Source organism: Diplotaxodon limnothrissa, linkage group LG8, assembly GCF_057381915.1.
Source record: "Diplotaxodon limnothrissa isolate DT_005_m linkage group LG8, D_limnothrissa_male_GT1.1, whole genome shotgun sequence".
NCBI classification, from domain to species: domain Eukaryota; kingdom Metazoa; phylum Chordata; class Actinopteri; order Cichliformes; family Cichlidae; genus Diplotaxodon; species Diplotaxodon limnothrissa.
In genome coordinates, this window is record NC_140603.1 from 7,132,502 (window position 1) to 7,156,910 (window position 24,409).

A 24,409-nucleotide genomic window follows, 5' to 3' on the forward strand; every position below is an offset into this window, starting at 1 on the left:
TCATTGCTGTAAACTGTTATGTCCCTTTTCATCACTACCTATTCGACTTGACACAACTCGACTAAAAGAGCTACAAATAACATCGAAACTGAATAATAATCCAAATATTACAAACAGTTCTAATGTTTAGCAGCAATACAAATAATATTACACAGATTACAAAACACGCAACATTTCATTAATAGTTTACTGTTTGTAACAAAAGTTCAATTAGTGATTTACAGTTTAATGATGGTGTAACTCTAAAGTGTTACTGGATGGATGGCTCTGTTCGTTTCACTTTACAAGCAGAGCCACCATGTGTATAATAACCAATAATAATAATCATAATAATATACCCAGCAGACCAAACTTGCCCACAAAAGTTGCTTTAATTGATTGTTAAAAATAAGTAAGGCTATAGATGCTGCAGACGTACAAGATATTTGTACTGCAAACATGGAGGAGGAACCCCTGCTGAGTTAATGAAAGCAGTCGCAGAGGGGAGGGATGACACAGCTGTGTGGAGGAGCTCTGCTGAAGGCTCTACAACAAAGTTTCCTCTGTCGTGCTGTGATGGGATGGAGCCGCCCAATCAGTGCCTCCCAGACTTCAGTTTGACTTCATTTCCCACGCTGGAGGTGGAAACTGATGCGTCTGCTGACAGGCAGCAGGGCTTCTGCTTTCAAACACCCCACGCTCACTCCGCTTCAGAGGTGCATAGCTGAGTAAAGTCATACAATAAACAAAAAACCCAAGCCACATTCATGTTTCATACACATATATCATATATATTCATATTCCATGTACAAAGATACAATCTGAATTGCAAAGGCTCAATCATTGTAAATAAATACTGAAATGGCTAAATTGCAATATAATTACTCTTCTCTCCTGGAGAGAAGACGCACAAACACACCCTCGCAAAACGAGAACAGGCCTCCGCTATAGTGGTTCAATACAAAGAACAAAACAAAAGTGCAGCGTGCTGACACGCAGGCCAGAGACCGTCTCCAGTGGACATCTGACACACTGCACTCAGTGGGGACAGACATGAAAAAGAAACGTTCATATGGAACATGGCAAACGGGGCTTTGCTGCCAGGCTGCGATATTGCTAATTGACACATATGTTCCAGTTTTGACCTCCTATTAAAAAGAAGAATTTTGGGGGGTGGTTGGGGGGACACGGGGTGATAATCCTCAGTGTGGCTTTTTTATCCTCTCAGTTTTAGGTCCAGCAGCACATTCTCTTTTCCCATACCCTAAAAATATTCCCACATATCAAAGTCTAAAAATAGATCTCATCTATACATTAGGAATTCTGTTAGAAAAACTCACAAAGTATCTACATGGAGGCAGACTCACATGCTGCAGAAAGGTGCCATCACTTAAACCAGACACAACTATTGTTTTAGCATGTGGAAAACTTTATATTCTTTAACCTTTGGTAACAATCAGAGCATTGTTTTGAGAAAAAAATTAATACTCTGTTACACTCAAAGCCTTTAAATCAGTCCTCACGCATATCAAAGAGCCAAAGGACTCGACCTCATCCTGGATTCAGTACAAGTCTGTGGTGTGTAAACATAAAGAAAGTCCTTTCTTTAGGTTTATACAGACACAGCAGCTTCTGCTTGTTATGTCATCAAATGTTCTGTGAGTGAGTTAAAATGGTAGCTGCTACTGCAACTCCGTTAGAGCTGCAGTTTGTGCCTCTCATTCATTAACACTGGGTTCAGTCACAGAGCTAAGCATCGGATTTTCAGGAAACACAACAACCCCAACCATGCAGAGTCTAAAGACACGTCCTGGGAGGGGGGAAAAAAATCTCAAAATCAAATTATGTCCCAAGATTCATACAGACGAAGCAGCACTACATGAAGTGCCAGGAAACATTTTCAAGAGGACCATGAATACCTGTGCAAAACGAGACATTTTATAGTTGTTATAGAGCAACATTTGCTGCTGCAAATGCTGCAAACTGCTGCTGCATCTCTAAATTGTGCAGGTGTAACTACAGACACTACAGTAAGACTAATCAAATGCTAGAATTTCACCAAAACCAAAGCAGAAACAGCCTGTACCTCACAGCATGAAATTATTTGTCTGATAAAATTGGAAGGACAAACAGCACAAACATGATGCAGAAGTTCATTTCAGTGACTCGAAATTTGAGAATGTAAAACTCAGCAGCCTGATTGCTCACATTCCTCATTCAGCAGAGTCCAGAATTATAAGTTGCATATTTAAAAAAAACAACAAACAAAGAAACACTGATTGTATGTGTTTGTGTTGAACGGACTAATTAGCTGTACAGGCTTCGAAGTTATTCTCATGGGTGAAGTTGGGAATAATAACATGGAAGTCTGTGGCACCTCTAGTGGCCATTAGAAGAACTACAATCTTTGGTGCTTCCACGTGGGCTCTTTTTTTCCAGGGCTCGGTTCTGCAGCGTGGTGCAGATCTGTGGCCTGAATGTAGCGGCAACACACGAGGCACAAACTGGGCTACCATTACTGCAAATTGATTATTAGGATAGATAAACAAAACAGACACAAACCAGCTTGATATGTGGTGTATTGCATTTGACCTAAAGACTTTCAAAAGCAAAGTTATCAAATGAACGCTTTCCATTTTACACTATTATGTGGCCACTTTCTGTTGTGTCTTCAAGTCCAGCATGGGCACACAGTAACTGGACTGAATGAAGGGAACCTGGAAATGTCAAATACAACAAATCAAAAGTAATTCTTCTGTCCTCAACAACCGCTTTACATTAAATAATATTAAAAGAGGCATTATAACAGATTACATTTCAAATCCATGAAATTAAAAAGAAAAAGAAAGAAAACAATAATAAAACAACATGCATCAAGGTTAACGTTGAGCAGGAGCTCAGAGCAGTTTTTGCTTGTTTTACTCTTTCTGTCCAGGACTGAGGAAGAAAAGAAAGTGCTGATTAAACTCGTAGAGAAGCCTCGCCCACCTCGACGACTCCGTGGTTTGAGAGAAAAGGCAAATCAGGCCTCGAGAGCTCAGTCCTGAGTCACCTGCCAAACGATAAGGTGGCTGCGCTCGGCTTTAGGCTGAAGTTTGATGGGGGCGTCCTCCGCCTCCTCCATCTCTCCGTCCTCATCGCCTGCAGACACACAAGTCGTCATGTTCTCCTCTACAACCACTGCGCCGTTACCGCCTGGTCTGTAAGCACGTCATGCAATAAACTCACCCATTCTGAAGTCGATGTAGCCTTCGCCTCCGCTCATCACCAGCATACACTTAGTTCCTTCCTGAGTTGTGGCATCTGCCGCCTTGTCGCCAGCTGCTTCTCCTGCACACGATGCAGATGCAGCTGCGTGACCTGAAAGCACAGAGGGACAAACTCCAGATCGCATCTGCTCAGCCACTTTTTTCTAGTTTTCACATTTAGCCCTTGTTAATTACCAGAATTACACCCAGTCAGATTTCAGCTCACTAGTTAGTCAGCTGTTTGAGAATGACAGGAACTATAACGAAGCATTGCCTTCCCTTTATTACTAGTCAATAAAGGACCGAGTTGTTGTGCTAAAGCATTGGATTTTATGCCTACTCAGTTTTAATGCAGAGTTAAGAAACAAACACGAGCAAGGACCGAAAGCCGAGGTTTGCATCACTTGTTTTGTCATCAATTAATTAGTGCTGTCAGCGTTAATCTCGTTAAAATGACGTTAACGCCATAACTGCATTAACCCGGCAAATCTCCGTTAGCAAGTTAGCGCGGATCGCCCCGTGCGTGGGGCTTCACGGAGCGAACGCGTTAATGAGTTAACTGCGCTAACACGTTGTTGACAGACTGGCTGCGGTCCGTAATGTGAACTTGAACTTGAAGGGAGGCCCCTCAAAGAAAGAGCCGCAGGTGTCGTCACTGGCAGCCGCGACGCGGTAAGGGCCCTTCTGCCTTATGTTTGGGAGGGATCTAGAGTCCTTTCACTTTTCCTCATTGAATCTTTACAATCTCATACCACAATACTTTCATTTGTTAGATTTTAATGATTAAACTCCCTATATTTTGCTTTTTTCTATATTCTGTAACTATTTTATTGTATCTTTTTCCATCAGGTTTCTGGTCCCTCCTGGTTGTTAGCAGGCTAGATGAGATATATAATCTCCTTGGTCAGTTCTGGGTGTATCCTACTCTGTGAAGTGGAGATTTACTTATTAATTTTCCAGTTTTGGGGGATTAGTTGACTTGCCGCTCTTTCCTCTAACCAAGAACAGCTTTGGAGAAAATGTAACTCTGCAGTAAATAAAGACTGCCGTAATATCACATGTCTATTTAACAACGATTTGACACCATTAATCACATTGTTCAACTAAACTAAACCCTCAGGTTGTGAGTGGTTTAGAGCAGAGGATTTGGGCTTCTGCAGTTTGTTTAGTCCATTTCTGCTTGCTCACCTGGAACAGCTGTGAAGAACTTGACAGCATCACGGTGACCATGGAAAGAGAGCTGAGCGTGAGCCATGGAGCAGTATGGAACAAACGTCCCTGCTGTGACTTTGTCGCCACTGTCGTCACCATAAACACGGACTGCACTTCCTGGTTGGTTACCTGCTGCCTTGGTAACCTTGCTGGCTGCTAATGATCGAGCAGGAGTGAATCAACTATTAAGCAACATAATGTCATTACTACACTGCAACAGCTCATTCAGAGATCACACATAAAGGCAGCAACACATACAGAACAAATAAGCATAACCAAAGTCTCAACTAAGAGGTTAGAAAAGAACTAAACAGATCCAGCTCAGACTCACCCTCCGTCAGAGGAATGGAGATGATAACGCCATTGCCAGTTCCGATCCACAGACGGTTACACGACACCATCAGAGCCGTGATTCTGACAAATGAGAAGCCCAGTTTGCCCGTGCCTGGAACACAGACAAAACTTTTATCTCTGCATTTTCAAAACATGCTGCTGTTGTCAAGACGGACGATTGTAGAACTGACCCAACATTTTGCTGACATAGGGCTCGATGTCGACATCCTGGAGGTGCTGGTAGGTGTGAGCGTGGAACAGCCTGAGGGTGGAGTCGAGTCTGATGGACACCCAGATACCGTCGCCGTCCCAGGCCAGCAGACGTACCTGACTGTCCTTACGAGGGTGGGCATCAAATGATTTCTGCAGTGTACAAAGACATTAGCAGTTTAGACATGAAGCAAAGGGAAGATTTCTGAAGTGCTAATCATTACCACGAGGTTACTGTACCTCTATCTTCATGGCTTTAGGTTGCACCACATAGATCTTGTTCCTGAAGCCACACCACACCTTATCATGCACTACTGTCATGCAGCGGATGGAGTGGTGAGGCCTCCCCAAGTCTAACAGATGGTAGTTTGTCAGGTCCCACTGTCCATCTTACAAAATAAACTCAAATTAGACAGCTGGATAATGTGTACACACGTTAAAGAAGGAAGTGGCAACAGTTCAACTCTCTCACCTACACCTCTGTGGAAAATGGCTAACGTGCCATCAGAGAGGCCGACTAGCACACGCCCTTTCACGTGTCTGTGGGAGGAAATGTGTGAGAATTACATGTTTAAACAGGCAAATAGGAAGGAAATAAACTCCAGCTGCCACCTGTCTGAATGCACTTACACTATGCCGAGCACAGAGTCCTTCAGCTTTATAGAGTGAAGACACTTCTTCCACTGAGCCACGGAGGAGTGCACGTACACACTGGAATCACAGCAGGTGCATCGATTTAGACAGAGGGTTTTTTTTCTGTTTTTAAATTCAGTCACTTACAAAAGTGCTGAGTGAAAGAAAAATGAAAAAAATCTCACTATCCATTCTGTGCGCCCAGCCACATAGTGGGAAGAACACTGCTCATTTTCTGAGCCTCTTCTCTCATCAGGTCCTGCTCCTCTGCGCTGGGGTTCAAGCTCACGCCATCCTTCAGCAGATCGCTCTCCCTGCTCGTCAGAGAACACAGTAAATACAGTGTTTACATCAGACGTCTGCACTGGGACACTTTAATCTTATGTGTTTGGACCCGAGTGTCCAAGAAGGACTGATTGTGTGTGTTTGTTGTACTTCAAAAGAGCAAAAAGTCAGTTATCGTCGTTATGCTTGATCACCAAAAGGACAAAGTTTTCTAAATGAGTCCTGTTTGTCGTCTGTCACTGTGAGTCTTAAACTTAAAAAGTGAGTGGATTAGTCACGCCGCTTCAATCAAAAGGAGACAAATAAAAATCTTGGACTGATTTTACCAACTTTCTTTTCAAGGAATAATGGATTAAATGCTTCACTGCGATGCACTGGGGATTAAGATACAGGACTGAGCAAAAGTCTCAAATCGTCCCACATTTCTTTCCCTTTTGCTCTCAAAAAGCAGCCAGATTTCAAAGGGTCCGGAGCAATAGTTCTCCAAGTTTGCTGAAGATCTTTCAAAGTTCTTCTTTGCACATTAGCTGATTAACAAAGGAATAAAGTGCGTGCCGGATATGCAGCCATTAAACATGCAGATCAGACAGTATATAATTCAGTATAGATCACGTTTCCAGGTAAAAGGCACACAGTCGATGAGTGATGCAGAAACAGAGCCTGACCTGAAGCTCTGGTGCACTGCAGTAATCGTTCACTAATGTTTACATGCAGCTCACGATACAGTAAATGGTTTACAGCAAGCTATTGTTGCTGCTCTGTGGTTTGTTTATGGCTCTGAAACAAAGTGAAGCTTTTATTAGCAAGACTGGATCACAACACCACTTTGCCTCTTGATGTTACCTCTGAGAGTAGTTGGCTGGCGTCTCTACTTTGTGCTGTGCTCCCAGTGGATCTGTGAAGACGTGCTCAGTGTAGATTTCCCGCAGGCTTTCTCGTTGGTCAGCAGATTCTGCACTGGTCTCTGTCGCCTCTGTGGCTTCTTCCGCTGGTCTGGATTCTGGGGAAACCAATCATGCAGAAGCACAGTAGTTTTATTTTTGTAAATGTATCAGAAGAAGACTCCTTTGCAGTGATCCCGAAAGCTCTTACCGGCTTCTCCATCTTTTCCTGCTGTCTGAGGAACAGCTGTTACTCCCTCAGCTTCACAGCCCACCACTGTGATGCCTCCCAGCACGCTGTCGCCACCTGTTGAGCTGGTACTGGTTGCTGAAGAGTTGCCATCTCCCACCGGTCCCACCTCAGAGTTTGGAGGCACTTCTTCTCCAGCTGGGTAGTCTGTCTCTCTCGCACCTGAAGAAAATTAATAGAGAAATCGTGCTGTTCTTTATAACTGATGTGCGTTTTCTGCAGGCCAGTGAATGCCAAGTGAGTTATCTCCACAAAAAGGACAAAAGAAAAAACGTCTCCAACTGTGGGATACAAATACACTGATTAACTGACCTGGCACGCTTGCGATGCAGAGGATGTGAGAGTTACAAACAAAGAAGCCCTCCAGGATGTTCCCAGGCTGGTTGGCATCAATGACGACAGCTTTAGTAGTAGACTTGGTGGTGGTGCAAATCCACACGAGTGACGACAACTCCTCCTGGTGCCGCTGCTCTTTCTGCTGGTCCTGGATCCACAAAAACAGAGAAGCGGAAAATAAATTACTTATTAACAAACCTTTAGTTTCCAAAAGACAACAGCAAGACCCATCGGAATTCAAATAAAGATTAATTTGAACAAAGTTACTTTAATAGAATCAAAGAATAAAAAAAATACAAATTTGGAAATCAGGATTTTAGGTCAAAGATCACATCAAAGTGTGTGCGTATGTACCCTGAGTTCTTGATCCAGCTTATCCAGACTGCTCTGAGATCCAACCTTCTTTTTCGGGCTCTCTGGTCCTGACACGTCACTATAAAACACACTGGCCCCGACTATTGAACCTCCATCTCTGGTTTTACCTCCAGAAAGATTCACACAGGTAGCACACCACAGCTGAAGCACAGACACACAGATACAGCAGTCAGACATATGAATAATAAGCTAATAATTTACACCACACTACTGAGACAAAAGTCTCAAAATGTTCATATTTCCTGTTGTGAACCAAATCTTTAAAACCTTCATAGAAGCATCTTTCTCATCTAGCGGTCTGAGGAAGACAGGAACAGGTAGACTCTTCATCTTGCTCTCTGCCTGACCACCGTTAGCCTGAAAAGCCAAACACACAAACAGTCACTGCATTTAACGCTTTGTTCTAGTGTGAACTTCCCTTTGGTACAATTAATATTCTCCTTTCCTTACTTTGTACTTCTTAGGGAGGCTCCAGCCGTACGCCTGCAGTCTGCCATCCTCCTTCTGGACGTGGGCTTTGACCTGCTGGTATTGAGCCCTCTTCTGTTCTCGCCTGGATACCACACTATCAGCTGGCGCTCTGCGGGACAAAAGAGCCGCTATTAACTCGACTCCATGTTGCATTTCCCCATCTCTCTTCTGCGCTAAACTTTGCTCCTCTTCCCCTGCTTCATACGGCCACAGCCACTGAATGAAGTTCAGAGACAGCGGACAAGAAAAGTTATGAGAAATTATTGAACTCATAGATGACTAAAGGCTAAATAAAAGAAAAGAACATTTTTCATTGATTATTTTTCTTTTTTCCTCTTCAACTGAAGATTTGCCTTCTTTCATGTCAGTAGCCACTATACTACCGCCTCAGCTCCTCTACACAGTTTATGGCTGACTAAAGAAAGGTGACTACAGATCAGGGCATCCGCTTCTCACAACAAACATGCAAACTAAGTCAGACTGAGGTGCAGGTAGGCTGCTATGATTTTGAGCGAGGTACAGGAAACTGCTGAAACACTGATGACTTACTCGTTGATTTAATTACTGATTTGTTGTCCATTGTGTCTTCCTGCACATTCTCAACTTGTCTCACTTCTCCTCAACTCACATGTGTTTCTGTGGCTGCACTGACCAGAGCTCAAATCTTGACAGCCTAAATGTTTAATTTATCAAATGTGTGTTGAAGGGCAGCGAGGTGACGCGGTGGTTAGCAGTGCTGCTTCACAGCAAGAAGGTTCTGGGTTCAGCACCACGTGGCCAGAGCCTTTCTTGCATGTTCTCCTCATGTTCGTGTGGGTTCTTTCCGGGTACTCTGGTTTCCTCCCACAGTCCATAGACATGCAGTTAGTGGGGTTGGGTTAACTGGTGATTCTAAATTAACCATAAGTGTGAATGTGAGTGTGAATGATCGTCTGTCTTTATGTGTTAGCCCTGCGACAGACTGGCGACCTGTCCAGGGTCTACCCCGCCTCTCGCCCTACGACAGCTGGGATAGGCAACCCTGAAGTGGAAGACCATGGATGAATGGAACATTTGAAGTGGGATTTTTATTTCCTAGTGTAAAAGTTCAATAGCAAAGCTAAAACAAGCTGAATACTTTTGGACACTTGGATCAAAGAATTTATCACTGAAGAAAATATTTGGAAAAATTAACAATGAATATGAGTGGGATGTTTGTGATCTTTGGTCAGTGCTCCAAAAGTAATCTCAGGAAACACGACTAACAGTGTGTGTGTTTTCTGACTTACTCCTCATTGAGGAAGTCAAAGGCTTTGCTCTTGTCACTGGGCAGCTGCTGCAGGGTGCTGCTCTTCTTCTTGACGGACGGCTGAATCTGAGAGGTGGGTGCGTTGTACTTGACGTTAACTGGGGCCTCCGCTGCCGGCTTCTTGGCTCCTCCGCCCGACGAGCTGAACAAACGGCTGAAACTGGAGGTGTAAGGGCAGGGAAGTGGAAAGGGAAAAAGGGGGGAAGGAGGGAAACAAAGCAAACAGACAAACATATAGAGGGGCGGACACAAAAGCAGTAGCTCCAGCAACACAGGTAGGGTTTAAGAATAAAAAAGGTTCCTCTCCCAGTGCCAACACGCCATGCTAGCTTTCATTCAAACCAGGGAATTAATTCGTCTTCTAAACAGAAAAGCATCAGAGCACCTGTAAATCCAGAATGCTGGAGAGCAGGGAGTGCGGGGTTAATACTGAGCACCGACTAGGATGTTAGTCAACACAGAGCAGAACAGGCCTGACCAAAAACAACTTCACATTCCCACAACTCCTCTACAGTAAGCAAACAAGCTTTTTAGCTATCTACATGCAGTGATACATTTTTACCATTTTTCTAATTAACATAAGAAAATATCTGTCAATTAAAGTGGACCAATTATGCTTTTCCTTAGTGTATATATGATATATATAATTAATGAATGTGCAAGCAAATCCTCTGAGGCTGAAGCTGAGGCCTCCCACTGCTCTAAATTCTTCCTTTCAGACTGTTTTCTTTTCTACTTTTGGACTTTTGTCAGAGAGACTGGAAAACCCTAATATGGTCATCTCTGGAAAACTGCCCACTGTGAGCACACCAGCTCCAACTGCTATTTATATCCTTTGTCTGTAAGGGACAGCCAATCAGGAGAAAGCTGGCTTAAATGGATGGAGAAGGGAGCTAAAAGTGCTCGTTACACACAGTGGCACAGTACCAGATAAATAAGAATCGCTTTAAACTGTAAATCATGCAAAGCTACTTTAATTTTTTATTTTTTAAATGTGGTGTTAGATTCTATTAAATCTATTATATCTTTAACTGTTTCAACCAAAACACTCCACCCATATTTCTGAGTTCCCTCCCCACTCTACACCAACCCTCCCAACACACCTCCTGCACACAGACGTCACAACATCAGGCAGAATAGAGGGACACACAGGAAAAAGGCAGAGATGCACATTTGTCAGATACGGTTTTATAAGTGCAGTTATTCCAGTCCCAAAGAACTGCTTCAAATAGTGCCCAGCCTCAAACCAAACTCAATCCTTATGGACTCTAACAAAGGAGAAGAACAGCAGCCTCGGAAGCTTCTGAGGTTGATTTTTACAACCAGTTTTAAAACGTAATCAAGAATCTACGACTGGTCTGAGAACTGAAAGCAGAGGCACTGCTCTCTGGATTCCTCTCCTCTGTTAGGGGTTTGTTATAAGATGAGAGCTTCAATGGTCAGTTATGTTTATCATGTCAGATTTACCTACATCCTGGAGAAACCATTCAAACATGGAATACAGAAGAAGAGCAATAAATATCAACAATCATGGTAGTCGTGATTTAAGTCCTCAAGTTAAAAAAAAACAAAAACATAAAAACACTTGAGCTTACAACTGCCAGAGGCTGGACTTCTTTTTCTCTGGAAGAGTTGGGTTCTCCTTTGAAGCCCTGAAAGAAAAAAAACAAACAAAAAATTCTAACAATTTCTAACAAACTTTCTGTCTTAGCATATATTTTACTGTGTGCAGAAGAACATTTATATATGGACTCAGATGATCATGTTACCGGATCATCTCCGTCCATCTGACGGCCTCCTGCAGCTCCATGAGTCTCTCCTTGTACTGGTTCCTCTCCATCAGCACTCTGGCCATCTCCACCCTGGTGAAGCGCTTCCTCTGTGCTGTAGGCACATCACTCTGCAGGCAGGAGACCAATCTTTACTTAAAGATAACCAATACTTATAGCAAGTCAAATACCTCGACATTCTACGCTGCTCAGACTTGTATACGAATGCAACAAGCAGAAATAACAAGCGCCAAGGACTCACATCATCCTCATTGTCATTCTTGACCTTCTGTTTGGCTTCGTCCAGCTCTGCTCGAACTCTGCGACAGAGTAACAAAGTACACACTCAGTCTGTCAGAACTGTAAAAGTGCAGACCCTCGACTGGTGGGCAATTCATTTATACATTGTGTTTTGAAGCCGACTCACTTTTTAAGTTCTTCCTCTAATTCTTTGTTTTTTTCCTCCAGTTTGGTCTTAGCATGTGTGACAGCATTCAGCTCTCCTTGCAGTACCTCCTTCTCACACGACAGCTCATCCACACGAGATATCAGGTCATTCTTCACCACATTCAAAGCATTTCTGAAAAGTAATACATATGCAGAAAAACACACAATCTGCTGTAATATCAATTTTAAACACAAGGGGGCACCATTACTCTGTTCCTCAATATTGGTTATTTCTATATTCATTTATCCATAAACTGACCAATTTTAACTCTGTGGTAAAAGTCTATCAAGTAGAGTCAAAAAATGCCCAGCTGGTTATTTTAAAGGTGGAAACATGACTCCACCCATCAGCCATTTTTAAAATGAAGTAAAGTGGAATTTATGGTCCCGCATACGTGTCCATCCGTATACTCTTTTCGGTTGGAGAGAGTGCAGGAGAGAGATCCTGACTGCCGCTGGAAGGCAGATGATGAATCATGTATGCATCTGTCAAATGCTAACTGGTGCCAAAGTAGAGCAGGGAGTAATAGCACAGTTCATCGGGAATGGGAGAAACACGTACCTCAAAGATCCAAAAATAAAGCATGAAAAGCAGAGACAGTGGCTGCAGAGGACGATTTTCATTGTTTTTAACACTTTCAGCTGTTGCTCTGCTGCTGTTTCACTTCAGTGCTTTGCATGTTACAACTCCGCTCTTTTTTGCAGGTGGCTCACGGACCAACAATAACACGAGCAAGAAAAGCCCACAGACCAGCTGTAACCAAACCATAACTCACTGCAGACAGACAGGCGGACAGCGAACACACTCTCTGCATGACCATAAATTCATCTGCAGCCACATTGTGCCTCCTGGTGCACGCACAGTGACATATTGGACCACAGATTTATTAACAGCTTGTGACAAAATAAGACCCTCTTATGTCTTTAGAAATAAATAAATACTTATCTGGCTTTAACTAGCGAGGCACAGTGTCAGTTTATGACATGTCTGTACTCACTGGTGTCAGAAGCTGTGAGTACAAAAGGTCCAAACTGTGGGCTGTAACTGAGTCCTCACACTGTATTATAACTGCACTGTTGTAGGCTCATTAGTGCTTCTAAATTAACCGCAGGTTTGAGTGTGAGTGATTGTCTGTCTGCAGACAACCACAGCGGCTCACCTGTCCAGGCGCCTCTCGCCCTGTGGCAGCTGGCAGGTTTGCAGCACTCTGGGATACACTTATTTCTGCTGCTCTTAATAGTCTGCATTGGTTACCATTGAAATAAAATACTTGTGTACTAAACTGGCACAGCTTGAACAGCTCGCCTCCAAAACTTTTCAGTGATTACTCACTTGGTCTCTAGCAGCTGGGTGTTCTCATGGATAAGGTGTTCAACTTCTCGCCCCATACCTGAAAATGATCAGAGACCGATATTAAATCAAAATATCAATCAAAATCTTACTGACACCTATTTTTTTTATTCTATATTGTTTAGTATTTTTAAGTTCTTACATGTGTATGTCTATCCTACACACTAACTCTCTCAGTCTTACCTAAAAAGTTGTAGTCTGAGAGTCATGCAAAGGGGAATAAGAAAGCGCTTTATGAGACTCTGCAAGTAGGTTAAGTGCTCTCGTTTTAACACGTCTAATTTATAACATCACGGCTCTTCACAGCACAGCAGAGGCACTATAATTTACTCAGCCTATCCAGGAAAGAAACGTCACAGAGGGGACACATTATACACACAAATGAGGAAATCGATGAGCTAGTTAATAGAGAGAGAAATTCACTGACACACACCAGAAAACTCATCTGTATAGATGATAATGCCCGACAGCCAAAGAAAAGACAATTCAGAGAATACGAGAGGAGGGTAAAATTGGTAGTAAAATTAAAGACTGAGGCTACATCGTTACTCCTGACAGAGTGAGACTTCTTACCCAGCAGGTCAGCTCCTTCATCCACATCTCCTATGAGGTCATTTCCTGCAGACGACAGCTCCTCAAACAGAGAGTCGGTGTTGCGGTCGAATGCTAGATTCTCTACGCCACCTTTAGTTGGTGTGCTGAAAGGACAGGTGGGACACAGAGGAAAGGGAGAAAAGGATTATTATCATGAAGAAGAATGCGTGATTTTGCAATACTTTAGCACTTTTATCAGCAATAAAGCGGACTGATAAGGTGAGGCTCATTAGCGAGGTTACAATGAATATGATGGACATGAGTGTAATTGTATATATATATATTTTAATAGTTATGTAAAAGCTCACAGATAAACTGATGAATACATATAACTTCATATTATTCATTGATAAACATAATTATTGCTTATGCTCTTAGGTTACTGCTGTACCTTGTTCCTCTGCAGCCAGCGAGGTCCATGTCCAGCTCAGGGGTGGACTCTATGATAGCCTGCACCTCAGACTTCTCCAGGCTATCTGCTCCATCTATAACCAGCACAGATTTAATACTGGCACAGTCTTAACTGAGAACAATTACAAGGGAGTGCAGTCATGTTACCGCAACAGAGAAGCTGTGATAAGAGAAGCACTGACCATCCTCTTTAAGAGGTGTAGTATCAGACTCAGGACCCTTCTGCTGTCCTTCCTGCACCGCTGCTATGTTCTTATTGCTCTCTGGCTTTCCACTGCTCCGGTCCAGGTTTTTGTTGTGGCCATCTGAAGTTTCCTGGTCCTTTAAGGGGGTGTCCACAGACTCCATGGCAACATCAGAAGCAGACCCTCTCCCAAGACTAGACATGGGACTCATGCCAGTGGAACCACCATCAAAAGGAGACAGTGGTGTGGTGGACTGAGAATTATTGCTGTAGTTAGATGTGGGGGTGTTTGATTTAGAGGCACCCCCCAGCGAGGGAGTGGTGGATTTGGACCCTCCATCTTGTAAAGACACAGGTGTTCCGTTTTTAGAGACGCTTCCCTGGTTGGTTTGCGTGTTGGACCTGGAACTCCCACAGTTCAGTTGGGACAGTTCATCCTTAAGGTGAAGGAGGAAAACAGCAATCAGAAGATACGAGGTAGCAAAAAATAAAACTATGAGCCTCAGGAAGTCTTTAAAACTTTAAAATTCACTCCTTATCAATTGTAAAAAGTAGGTTATGTGCACCTCACTGCATTCATAACAAAGCCAAGCAAAGTTCACATAAAAATTACTGTCATTCAATTGTAGTTCCACTAGGACATCATCAGTAAGGAGAATCTACATTTCCTCCATTCAAACAGAACATTATGTGTTAACCATGTTAAAATGGGAACATTTTACCATGCAGCTAAACACACGGATACACACAAAAACCCAACCCAGAATGCAACATGCTAAACAAACCCTTTATTCAATTAAAGCTAAAATATTACAAAACCATAGATGAACAAGGCATCAAATAGTGTCTAAAAGACAAGAAGAGTAAGATTATGGAGTGGCCGAGCCAGTTTCCAGACCTCAATCCTGCCATAAAAATCTGTGGACGGAGCTGAAGCTTCGAGTCGCCAAGCAGCAGATTTAAAGAGTTTCTGTAAAGACGAGTGGGCCAAACTCGTTACGGAGATGTGCGAAAACCTGGTGACCAACTACAAGAAATGTCTTACTGTTCAAAGTGCACGCCAAACAGGATTTCTCCACCAAGTACTGTCATGTTTTGCTTTGGGATTAAATACTTATTTCACTTAATGACATGCAAATCTTTTTATGACTTGTGTAATTTGATTTTGGGGTTTGTTTGTTTTTTATTTGTGGTTCATGTTCTCTCTCTTTCTCACGCTCCATTAAAATGAAATTAACAGAAAAACAGACTGTTCATTACTTTAAGTGAACATACTTACAAATTCAGCAGGATAGCAAATAATTATTTCCCCCACTGTACTTCACTAGGCTTGTACTGCAAATACGCCAAACTACTTTTTTCCTCTGTATTATGACTGTGCTCCAAGTGTCGTTGAAACTACTCCATCCTGCAGTTTTCATCATCTTGTTTGATGTCATCTTTACTAAAAACCAAAAATGTATCTCAATGACAGAAAACACATTTTTATTTTGGCACAAGCTGCTCGAGCTTTCCAGTCGAAACTGTGCCCGACATGGGCAGGATTATTCCGATATAAGAAATAAGAAACGTCACTTTTGACTGATTTTCAGTTACTTATCTGACCTCACCTCCGACAGGCTTCAGTTTACACTGTATATTCCGCTACAAGGCATTTTTTGCTGCTGTAATTACTAAAAGTCTATAAAGGACATCAATCCAAGTTTAGTGGATGCCGCATGTAGTTATCTGCTAATTAACTGGATCACTTGATTACCAGCTTCTTGATCAGTTTTCTAGGATCCTCAATGCCAGGAGTGGTGCACTGTTACAGGTCTGGTGCAGAGTCCATTCCGCCTCAAAGAATCATTCCACATTTAAACAGGTTTAAGTTTCCCTCAATCTGGGATGCAGGCCCCCAAACAGCTCAACTTCACAAATCTTTTAAAATGTCATTAAACCTGAATTATTGTTTCTAGTTCATTTAATAAAAGAGGCAAAGAGGCACTTCCCCTTCTGATACTGCTAAAACACTCTGTTGCTAGGCAAGCATCGTGCATTATCACTGGGACAAAGTATTTTTAGTTTTTAGCATGAGCAAATATTAAAACACACAAACACACACAGTGCAAAACCTGCAAACCACCTAAGACAGAGCACAGAACTACATTAGCCTGGTGGATGCACAGGCTATAGTTTCTACCTGGTCCTGATCAACATCCACATTGGGAACATTCTGTGGTGAACTTTCACCTTCCACTGTGACTGGAGAAAACAGTTCTTCAAGCTGAGAAACATTGGAAATGAATTATTCACTAAACACACTATGTAGTTTTACTGCTATATAGTGGCCACGCTAATGTGAAACCACTCTAAGGAAGATGAAAAGCTCAAAAGCCAACAACAGGAAAAGTGTGGGAAAGGCCTGAACTTATGAAACATAGCAGTGAGTCCTGTTCAAGGCTTCCTTTGGCAGTAAAGGTCACCGCTTTGCCGAAATCTCTCTATAAAAGTCAATCAAATCAAAACTTTCAAGTATTACGTTCGTCCTCTAAAGTTCACGAGCACTTAGCAGAGGCATTTCGATTTTCTAAGCCTCAATTGTTTTGATCCTCTAATGCCGGAGACCTCTATCCCATAAATAGGACAGTGCTGATGCAAAAGAATCAATCAGGACAATAACGCCATCATCCAGATCCCTCTGTCATCTTGACAAACACAAAAGGAATAAAGAGGCGTTCGCAGACAGTATTAGAGAATTAAATTATATCCATGCTACAGTTTCCTCTAACATAATCCCTCTTCCCTCTCCGAGTCCACCTATTCTCCTCCCTCTGCACCGGTGGGAGTATTTCCTTTCAGGTTACTTGTCTGCACAATGGCGTCACTCCATTGTTGCTATAGTTACACTGTACAGCCAATTGGGGGAGAACAGTGCTCAACTGTTGCCTGTGGCTCTTTCCTAAGCTTCCAAAAAAACATCTGCACACAAACACATACAAGCTGCTGAACGCGGCGGGAGAATGGGATCATTAACTAAATCTTCTGAAAAGGTCAACTAAGAGGACCAAACACAAAGGCGCTGCTGTGCAGCTGGACTAAGAGTGAAGTGTAAAACCGTGTCATTGTGTAAAAGCTAAGTTGGAAAAAGGATACACTGGGATATACCAGCATTGCAAAACTTTGATAACTGAATGTTATTTCACTTTCACACTCTTAAAATGTCCTCTTGACCCAGTACTAGTGTAATAACTACAAATGAATACTTATTAGATGCTCATAAATATTCATGATGGAGCTTTGCTGGAAGCATGGTTACCAACAGCAACAATGTGAAGACACACTGTCCTTTCTACCCTCCCCTGAGGTTAAAGGCAGGCCCCCGAATGGTACCACTTTCCCTGTTTCCTGGGCTCCACGCCACCCCATCTCGCTCTCTCTCGCACGCGCTGTTAAAAATTCTGGGCACACTGAACAACCCTTTCTCTCTAGATGGATGCTTTCGATTTAGCTTCACAAACTCTTAAGCGAACACGAGATGATGTCATGGATCTGATCCGTGGGAAGCTTGCTAACTTTACACTTTGGAATTGTTGATATGAAGAGAAGTCTTTCTTTGGAATGAATTAACAGTGCAAACAGTGACCTGCCTACGTCATACCTTGAGGCTGGTGTTAGACCGTGGATGGCTAAGGTTGTTGAATCTCCATGGTTCAGATGGGGTGTCCACGGGTTCTCTGTGGAGGTCAGGGGTCATGCCTTCAGCTGCAGGAAGTTGGAACAGGCCCATGGAGACTGGACGCTCCTTCCTGGAGACGGAGAGACGCAGAAAGAGGGATAACTCAAACGTGATGAGAACAACTTAGGAAGGAGTGAACGATTTTCTAAGGGGCTGGTCTGTTAATGTTTTACAATTAGCCATGCCAACGTTAAAAATCCCAACTGAAAATGTGAAAATCATCCAAACACTTTCATTAAAACACTGAAACAAGATGTAAATGAATAATTTCCTTCAATACATAAAAGGTAGAAAAGATGTTCAGAATAAAAAAAAAATTAAAGGAATGAGACATATTTTTCAAATACCAGCAGTTTGTTTTTATTTGTTCAAATACTAAATATTTAAACAAAGCCTTTCATAGTAGAAAATGAAAGCTCTTTATTTCTTACTGGAAATTAACTGCTGCAGCATACCTACCTACATATGTCCTCAGAGACTTATGTGAGCTGGTCTCTGAGGTCAATCTTTAGCTACGTCCACATTAATCATTTTAATTTTCAAAGGCATAACCTTTGCACAAAAACAATAGTGCCGCATTATCGGAACAATAAAACTCCGGGTCTACGTTTTAGTCTCGCTGCTCAGCATGTGAGGCTTTAAAAACAAAGCCACATACACTGACGTTAGCTGCCACATGGGTACTGTGGGTCACTCCCACAGACTGTATAAAAAAAATATCTTCCGAGTTTAAAAAGTAAAGTGTTTTAAGCCTGCATTCTTTCTACTGACCACAACAGCAACACCTGCAGTTACAAATATACTTCCAAGCTCTACAGAAAGGCCATTGGTCATTCCCATAGCAAAGAATTATCCATGCACACGTTTGTCTTGGCAATCACAAGTTGTAAGCTAATAATTATTTAGTAGTTGGTCTTAAACTACAGCATTAATTAATTAAAACTAAAATTCTGACCTGATTATAGTGCTCATAAAGAAAAAGGTGAAGGTATCACTAAAGTTAACAACTTATCCCAAGAATATTATTCCCTTGGCAAGTGACTGACAAGGTCTGTATGATAGATAGAGGATTTTACGCTTTGTGCAAATCCACCTTGAATTGGCTTAGTAAGTTCATCATGACTGAATTTGATAAGCTCCATGAATATCTATACCAAATTTTACAATGTTTAATCCATTAGTTGCTGAGATATTGTAGTCACACTGCTAGCAGAGCTAAAGATTACATTATTTTGCAGCAGAGGTCTTAATTAAAAAGGAACCACAGAAAAATGCAGGACGTGTACATTAATGAGTGTAGTTTATGTGATACTATACAAACCATGGGTTCTTACTGAATTTAATCCTTTTTGTTCTGTTTTGTTAAACAGTTACTGTTATACTCCCCCAAAAAATCTTCCATTTAATTTGATCTTGCTAAATTAAATGGACATTTTCCAGTGCAGTGAAAGCAGATCATCATGATGTAATCAGTTAGACAAAACAACACAAAGTGTGTGACAAAACTGAATGGGGATTTCACAGAGAGGTGTTGTAGCAAAGACTCCCTTGGCACTGAAGTGGTGGGAGGAGAAAAATAACTTGTTGCCTCATAAACTCAATTAGCTCCCAACTACTAGGCTCAGGCAAGTCACACAAAACCAACTTTACCAGCCTCTATCAGAGAAAAGGTGCATTTTGTGATCTGTGTTATTAATGTACAGCTTAGGAAGAAATCATCTTCAGCTTCAATAAATAAACTCTGGCAGCTCAGCTGCCTGGAAGTGATGCACACAAACTTTGACAACAACTGTAACACAGCGTTCTCCACTGCATCGAGCTAATACACACAAGCAGCTTTTCACACTACAGTGACCAAAAAAAACAAAAAAACAACTGTTGTAGAGTGAAGAGAACAATGGCTGCCATGGGGAATAAAGCAGCCGGCAAGCAGCGATTAAAAGCAGCCCTAAAAAAACAATAGACACAGCAGTCACACGCAGGCCCACTGATGGTGAGCGGCACTCGTTTTTGTTTTTTGAAACATAACAGGGGGAAAAATATATTTTACATGTTAAGCTTACCAGCGCCAGTTTTCAGTTTTACTTTCAAAAGATGGTTATTATCAACCGGTACACCCACCAAAACCACCAATTTCAAAAGTGAAATTGGGAAAGATGATTTAGTCAAGATATGACTCATGCCACTCACATCCCTCTCTCTCTTTTGACCTACTTTTAGAGTGCAGTCTGATAGTGTCAGACAAACGCACCCACATGGCAGCAACACTACAAGGTTTCAAAGACTCTGTAACTGCAATTACTGATTTCACATAACTACGCAACTCACATAACACAAACAAACATATTTTGTACCTGCTGGGTCTGGGTAAGGAGGGTAAGGAAGGCAGGGCAGGTAAGCCTCCGGTAGAAACAGAGTAGTGAACCAGCAGCAGCACTGATAGAGAGACTAGCACAGCAGAATTGATGACCACCGCTCCCCCTACAAAGCCAAAAACAAACAGCAGCATACACCCGGGGCTCATGGCCCCCCCCAAATCATGGCCCCTCGCCGGAGACAGGTAACCGCACTCTGCTGTTTTCGGTTTTACTACTGCGGGTACATCTACGGCAGAAGTCAAAGATGTTGTATCCTCCTAGGTCAAAGTCCCCAATGAGTGCAGAGCTGTGGGCTCTGCAGCTCAGTGCTGAGGCACCAAGAGACAGTGGGAGCAGGTCAGAAGCGCAGCAATGTGTCAGCAACAATCACAACAACAGTAATCCTGGTGGCTTCAGCACCAGTCAGAGATTAGAGCAGCGCGGCAGACGATCCGGAGCAGAGAGAGACTGGTAGCTTCAGCTCTCGTTTCACTGTACTCCACTGGAAGGTGATTGTTTTTCTTGCTCCTTTCCTCTTCCTATCCTCTGCCGAGATGCCACACGGCAGCCACTGTGCAGTCTAGAACACTCTGACGCTTTCCCTCTCTCCGTGCGATAGCACCCACTACCACCCCTCCCTCTCAGTCTCTCTCTCCATCTCCCTCTCCCTTTTGGATGCTGAGGCAGCTCGTTCCATATGCCTCTTCTCAGGCTGCAGCTTACTGGCTGCATAATGAGGAGACTGATCAAAACGAGAGTGAGTGTGTGTGTGTGTGTGTGTGTGTGTGTGTGTGTGTGTGTGCATCTGCATGCGAGGGTGTGAGTGAGAAACTGCATTCACTGAATGCATCAGGTATCTAATGTTAAATTTTGTCAACAGTAAAAAATGCTGGACGAAAAAAAAATATGGGGGGGGGGGCCTTCAGTTTAGCTCAGTGGGTGTTCAGGTGACTACAGGCTGTGTGGCCACAAAGCAGCAGCCCAGGTTTGAGTCCAAAGTTCAAGTCCAAGTTATAATAAAATTAGATTACTACATTTAGATTATATATGTAAGCTCAGTATAGCAATCTGTATGCATCTGTGCCTGGAACGTGTTGCATGTTCAGTTATTTGAGCACAGCCATGTTAGGTTGAGCTAAACGCTAATGTCACAAGGCTAACATGCTTCATGCTGATGTTGTAGGCATCTTATTCTGCTCATTTTCAGCTCAATAGTTTAAGTCCTGGACTCCGCTAGAGGAGCTTTGTGTGATTAGCTCTTCATAATAATCCTTATTGTATATATGCCCCTTCACTTTAAGCCAACTGCTCTCTGATTGGCTGCCCTTTGTAAAGAGAAAGTTTGAACAGGAGGTGGGTGGGGCTTCTGGACAGAGATGTGTGCACGAGCTGCCCAGATTAACCCTTTATCTCTTGAAAAGCTACTAGCTGTAACCTTTGAGGCTCTTTTCTGAAATGAGCAGCCTCTGCCTATGCAGCTACCCTTGATTCTATTCAAATGGTCATCAAAGTTTTTATTGATATACACTGAGGTGTCAAAACCATCATTAAGGGTACAAGTGAGGCTGTCATTTGACAACTTCCCCTGTACTCTTAATGATGAGCACAGTAATATCTGTTGTGTTATAAATAACATCATACAAAGTCAAGAAAAGAGGGAAAAAAACTAATTTAGCGGATAATTTAGCACTCCACCTCCCACAATGGTGGGTCGAAAGTAGTGTTTCAACTTTTATGGCTACACTTTTCAAATTTTGACGCAGATGTTTGTAGATCAAAATGCAAAGCTGGTTATGGAAACACGTCTAATCTGAGGAAATATCTGGACAACCAAACACTTGTCAAAGTTGAATGTACCACATCTGACAGCATGAATGTCAAATTCACAGAAGGACTAAAGGCTAAATTTTGCACTTATTTGAGGATGATGGTGATGATGAAGCTTTTAGAGAGGCAGCGATAGCTTCCAATCCTGTAGCGGGATAAGTTATCACAGGAATTGGACTGTTTACTGCTTGTAAATGTTTTAACTTAACAGTTAACAGCATGGACTCACCATGTTTACAGCATGTTGTAAGTGCAAGGAAGACTGGGTAAAAAAAAAAAAAAATCATCTTAAATGTGCAAATTGTTAAGCTGGACCTTACTAACATGAAGCTGTAAAGTTACAGCAGCACAAACTGTGCACTCCCACTGTTTGAGATGATGATGCAGAAAATATAAATGCTGTTGTACTTGGTTCCAAGTCTCTTTTACATCACTGGAATAACAGCGCGCACACACACACACACACACAATACTTGTCCAATACATAAAATACATTTTACATTTCCACGTCTTTAGTGGGCTGTGTGACTGTAACCTTCACCGTTTTTAATGAATCCAGTTTAAAGTGTCAGAACTCTCATGTACGCCTTTCACCTGAGAAATAAACAGCAGCGCCGAGAACACACTCAGCGTTAAAATAGTAAGCTGCTATTTCACTGCTCATGTTCACTGCTAAACACCAATATTAACTAATCTCAATGACTTCTTGTCTGTTTTGCAACAGTGCTGCTGTGTCGTAATACGGTTATTTTTTTAAAATAGATTTTATAGAAAATGTTAAAAAAAAAAAAAAAAAAAAAAAAAAAAAAAAAAAATCACAATTTCATCAGCATCACCTTGTTACAACATGTGTGGCTCGAGTAGGCAACACTCCTAATGATCATTTTGCAGAGTAATAGGAGGCATTCATTGCCCATTTGTGGGTGAGCACGTGCAGAGCCCAAAGCAGAAAGCCCGGGTTAACAGAGAAAGTTGGTAATCATCACCGTGACACCAATTATCTCCTACTGGGATTTTGGGTTTTTTTTTTAAGCCTGACTGTTTGAACTTCCTTTTTATTACATCCCTGTGGTGAAGAAGGTAAAAAGTTTTCAATAAATAAAAAGTCTCAAATGTGAAATATGGACTCTCAGGTACCTGTGCTGGTTCAGATATTGAAGGTACCCAACTGTCTCCAACTATAATATGAAACAAGAAAAGAAAAGAGGAGAAAAAAAAAAAAGAAAAACAGTGCGGTTGTCTAACCGTGTCCTGACTGATGTTCCTGTATCTGAGGGCTCTGCTGTCATCGCTGCATGTTGGTGTTTAGTCCGCTCCAGATGCTCCATGTAGCTGTGGATCATCTAAAAGATATACAAGCGAGACGATCGTTAGGACATGAAGTGATCTCACTGATACAAACTGCACTAATGAATATGAAGTGCTTTGGGTCCACAGCTGTGACAGTCAGCCTTACAAAGAACCATGTTGATGCAGTGTGTAGGTGACAGCCTTCATTAGGCTTTCATCTCCCCTGTTCAACATTATTCAGATTAGCAGTTGGCTGCTGAGGCCTCAGAGGTTTATTTGGACATAGAGGCAACAGTTAGTGATAAATAATGAACAACAGACAGGGACAGACTGAAGGCTCAGCAAAAACCTCATTTACAGTCAGATTCTTCATGTTTAAAATCATTCTTTTTCTTCTTTTCCTCAACAATTTGTTGTTACATTTGTTTTTCCATTTAAGACTCAAACTGATTCTTGATGGTCTCCTGAAAAAAAAAGAAAAGGCTCGACTTTTGATGTGCAGTTACTTATGATCCATTACTTATCACGGTGTTTGAAAACACTCCACTGTGTGGTCACAGGTAAGTCCTCCCCACACATGAATGCACATGAATAACCTTATAAACTTGAATATGCAGGTAAAGAACAGCATATGTTAAATGTACACACAGACATACACATTAGTTCAGTGAAACATTCTGTCATGCTGAGATTATAACCTGTTACTTTTGATGTTTTTTGGGATAATGAGACATATTTAATATCATTACACTGCAAAATAATCTGATCTTAAAAATGACTAAAATACAGAAAACAGCTATCAACCAATCAAATCTTAAGGATATGGAAACCATATGGAGTTTCTTGGCTGCTTATCCCAGCACGTTTTCACTTATTCTTTATTTATATGCTGTGCAAGTTATAAAAATAATAATATTACAGATTTTTTCCCCACAGCTTACTGTAAAAGCATCCATACAA

At 42.0% G+C, this 24,409-nt stretch overlaps 1 protein-coding gene across 5 annotated transcripts in view; it reads right to left on the bottom strand.

Annotated features, from left to right (window-relative positions):
* Window positions 1-360: 360 nt before the first annotated feature.
* Window positions 361-24,409, bottom strand: part of spag9b (sperm associated antigen 9b) — a 37,876-nt gene continuing 13,827 nt past the window's right edge. Inside the window, exons 4-30 of one of the 5 annotated variants that reach the window (XM_085361201.1) lie at window positions 23,405-23,502; window positions 17,898-18,045; window positions 16,440-16,523; window positions 14,256-14,694; window positions 14,054-14,147; window positions 13,642-13,766; window positions 13,051-13,108; window positions 11,698-11,850; window positions 11,533-11,590; window positions 11,271-11,401; window positions 11,100-11,153; window positions 9,482-9,661; window positions 8,193-8,322; window positions 8,010-8,099; window positions 7,722-7,883; window positions 7,344-7,515; window positions 6,993-7,193; window positions 6,744-6,900; window positions 5,801-5,929; window positions 5,613-5,693; window positions 5,455-5,522; window positions 5,223-5,371; window positions 4,964-5,135; window positions 4,771-4,884; window positions 4,416-4,595; window positions 3,208-3,339; window positions 361-3,120 (exon numbers count right to left, since the gene is read on the bottom strand). In XM_085361201.1, the coding sequence (XP_085217327.1) occupies window positions 3,017-3,120; window positions 3,208-3,339; window positions 4,416-4,595; window positions 4,771-4,884; window positions 4,964-5,135; window positions 5,223-5,371; window positions 5,455-5,522; window positions 5,613-5,693; window positions 5,801-5,929; window positions 6,744-6,900; window positions 6,993-7,193; window positions 7,344-7,515; window positions 7,722-7,883; window positions 8,010-8,099; window positions 8,193-8,322; window positions 9,482-9,661; window positions 11,100-11,153; window positions 11,271-11,401; window positions 11,533-11,590; window positions 11,698-11,850; window positions 13,051-13,108; window positions 13,642-13,766; window positions 14,054-14,147; window positions 14,256-14,694; window positions 16,440-16,523; window positions 17,898-18,045; window positions 23,405-23,502 (3,663 nt within the window). In that variant the 3' untranslated portion in view covers window positions 361-3,016. Of the gene's footprint in view, window positions 3,121-3,207; window positions 3,340-4,415; window positions 4,596-4,770; window positions 4,885-4,963; window positions 5,136-5,222; window positions 5,372-5,454; window positions 5,523-5,612; window positions 5,694-5,800; window positions 5,930-6,743; window positions 6,901-6,992; window positions 7,194-7,343; window positions 7,516-7,721; window positions 7,884-8,009; window positions 8,100-8,192; window positions 8,323-9,481; window positions 9,662-11,096; window positions 11,154-11,270; window positions 11,402-11,532; window positions 11,591-11,697; window positions 11,851-13,050; window positions 13,109-13,641; window positions 13,767-14,053; window positions 14,148-14,255; window positions 14,695-16,439; window positions 16,524-17,897; window positions 18,046-23,404; window positions 23,503-24,409 lie in introns of all 5 variants that reach the window. The other 4 variants (XM_085361202.1, XM_085361200.1, XM_085361199.1 and 1 more) reach the window with 4 other exon arrangements.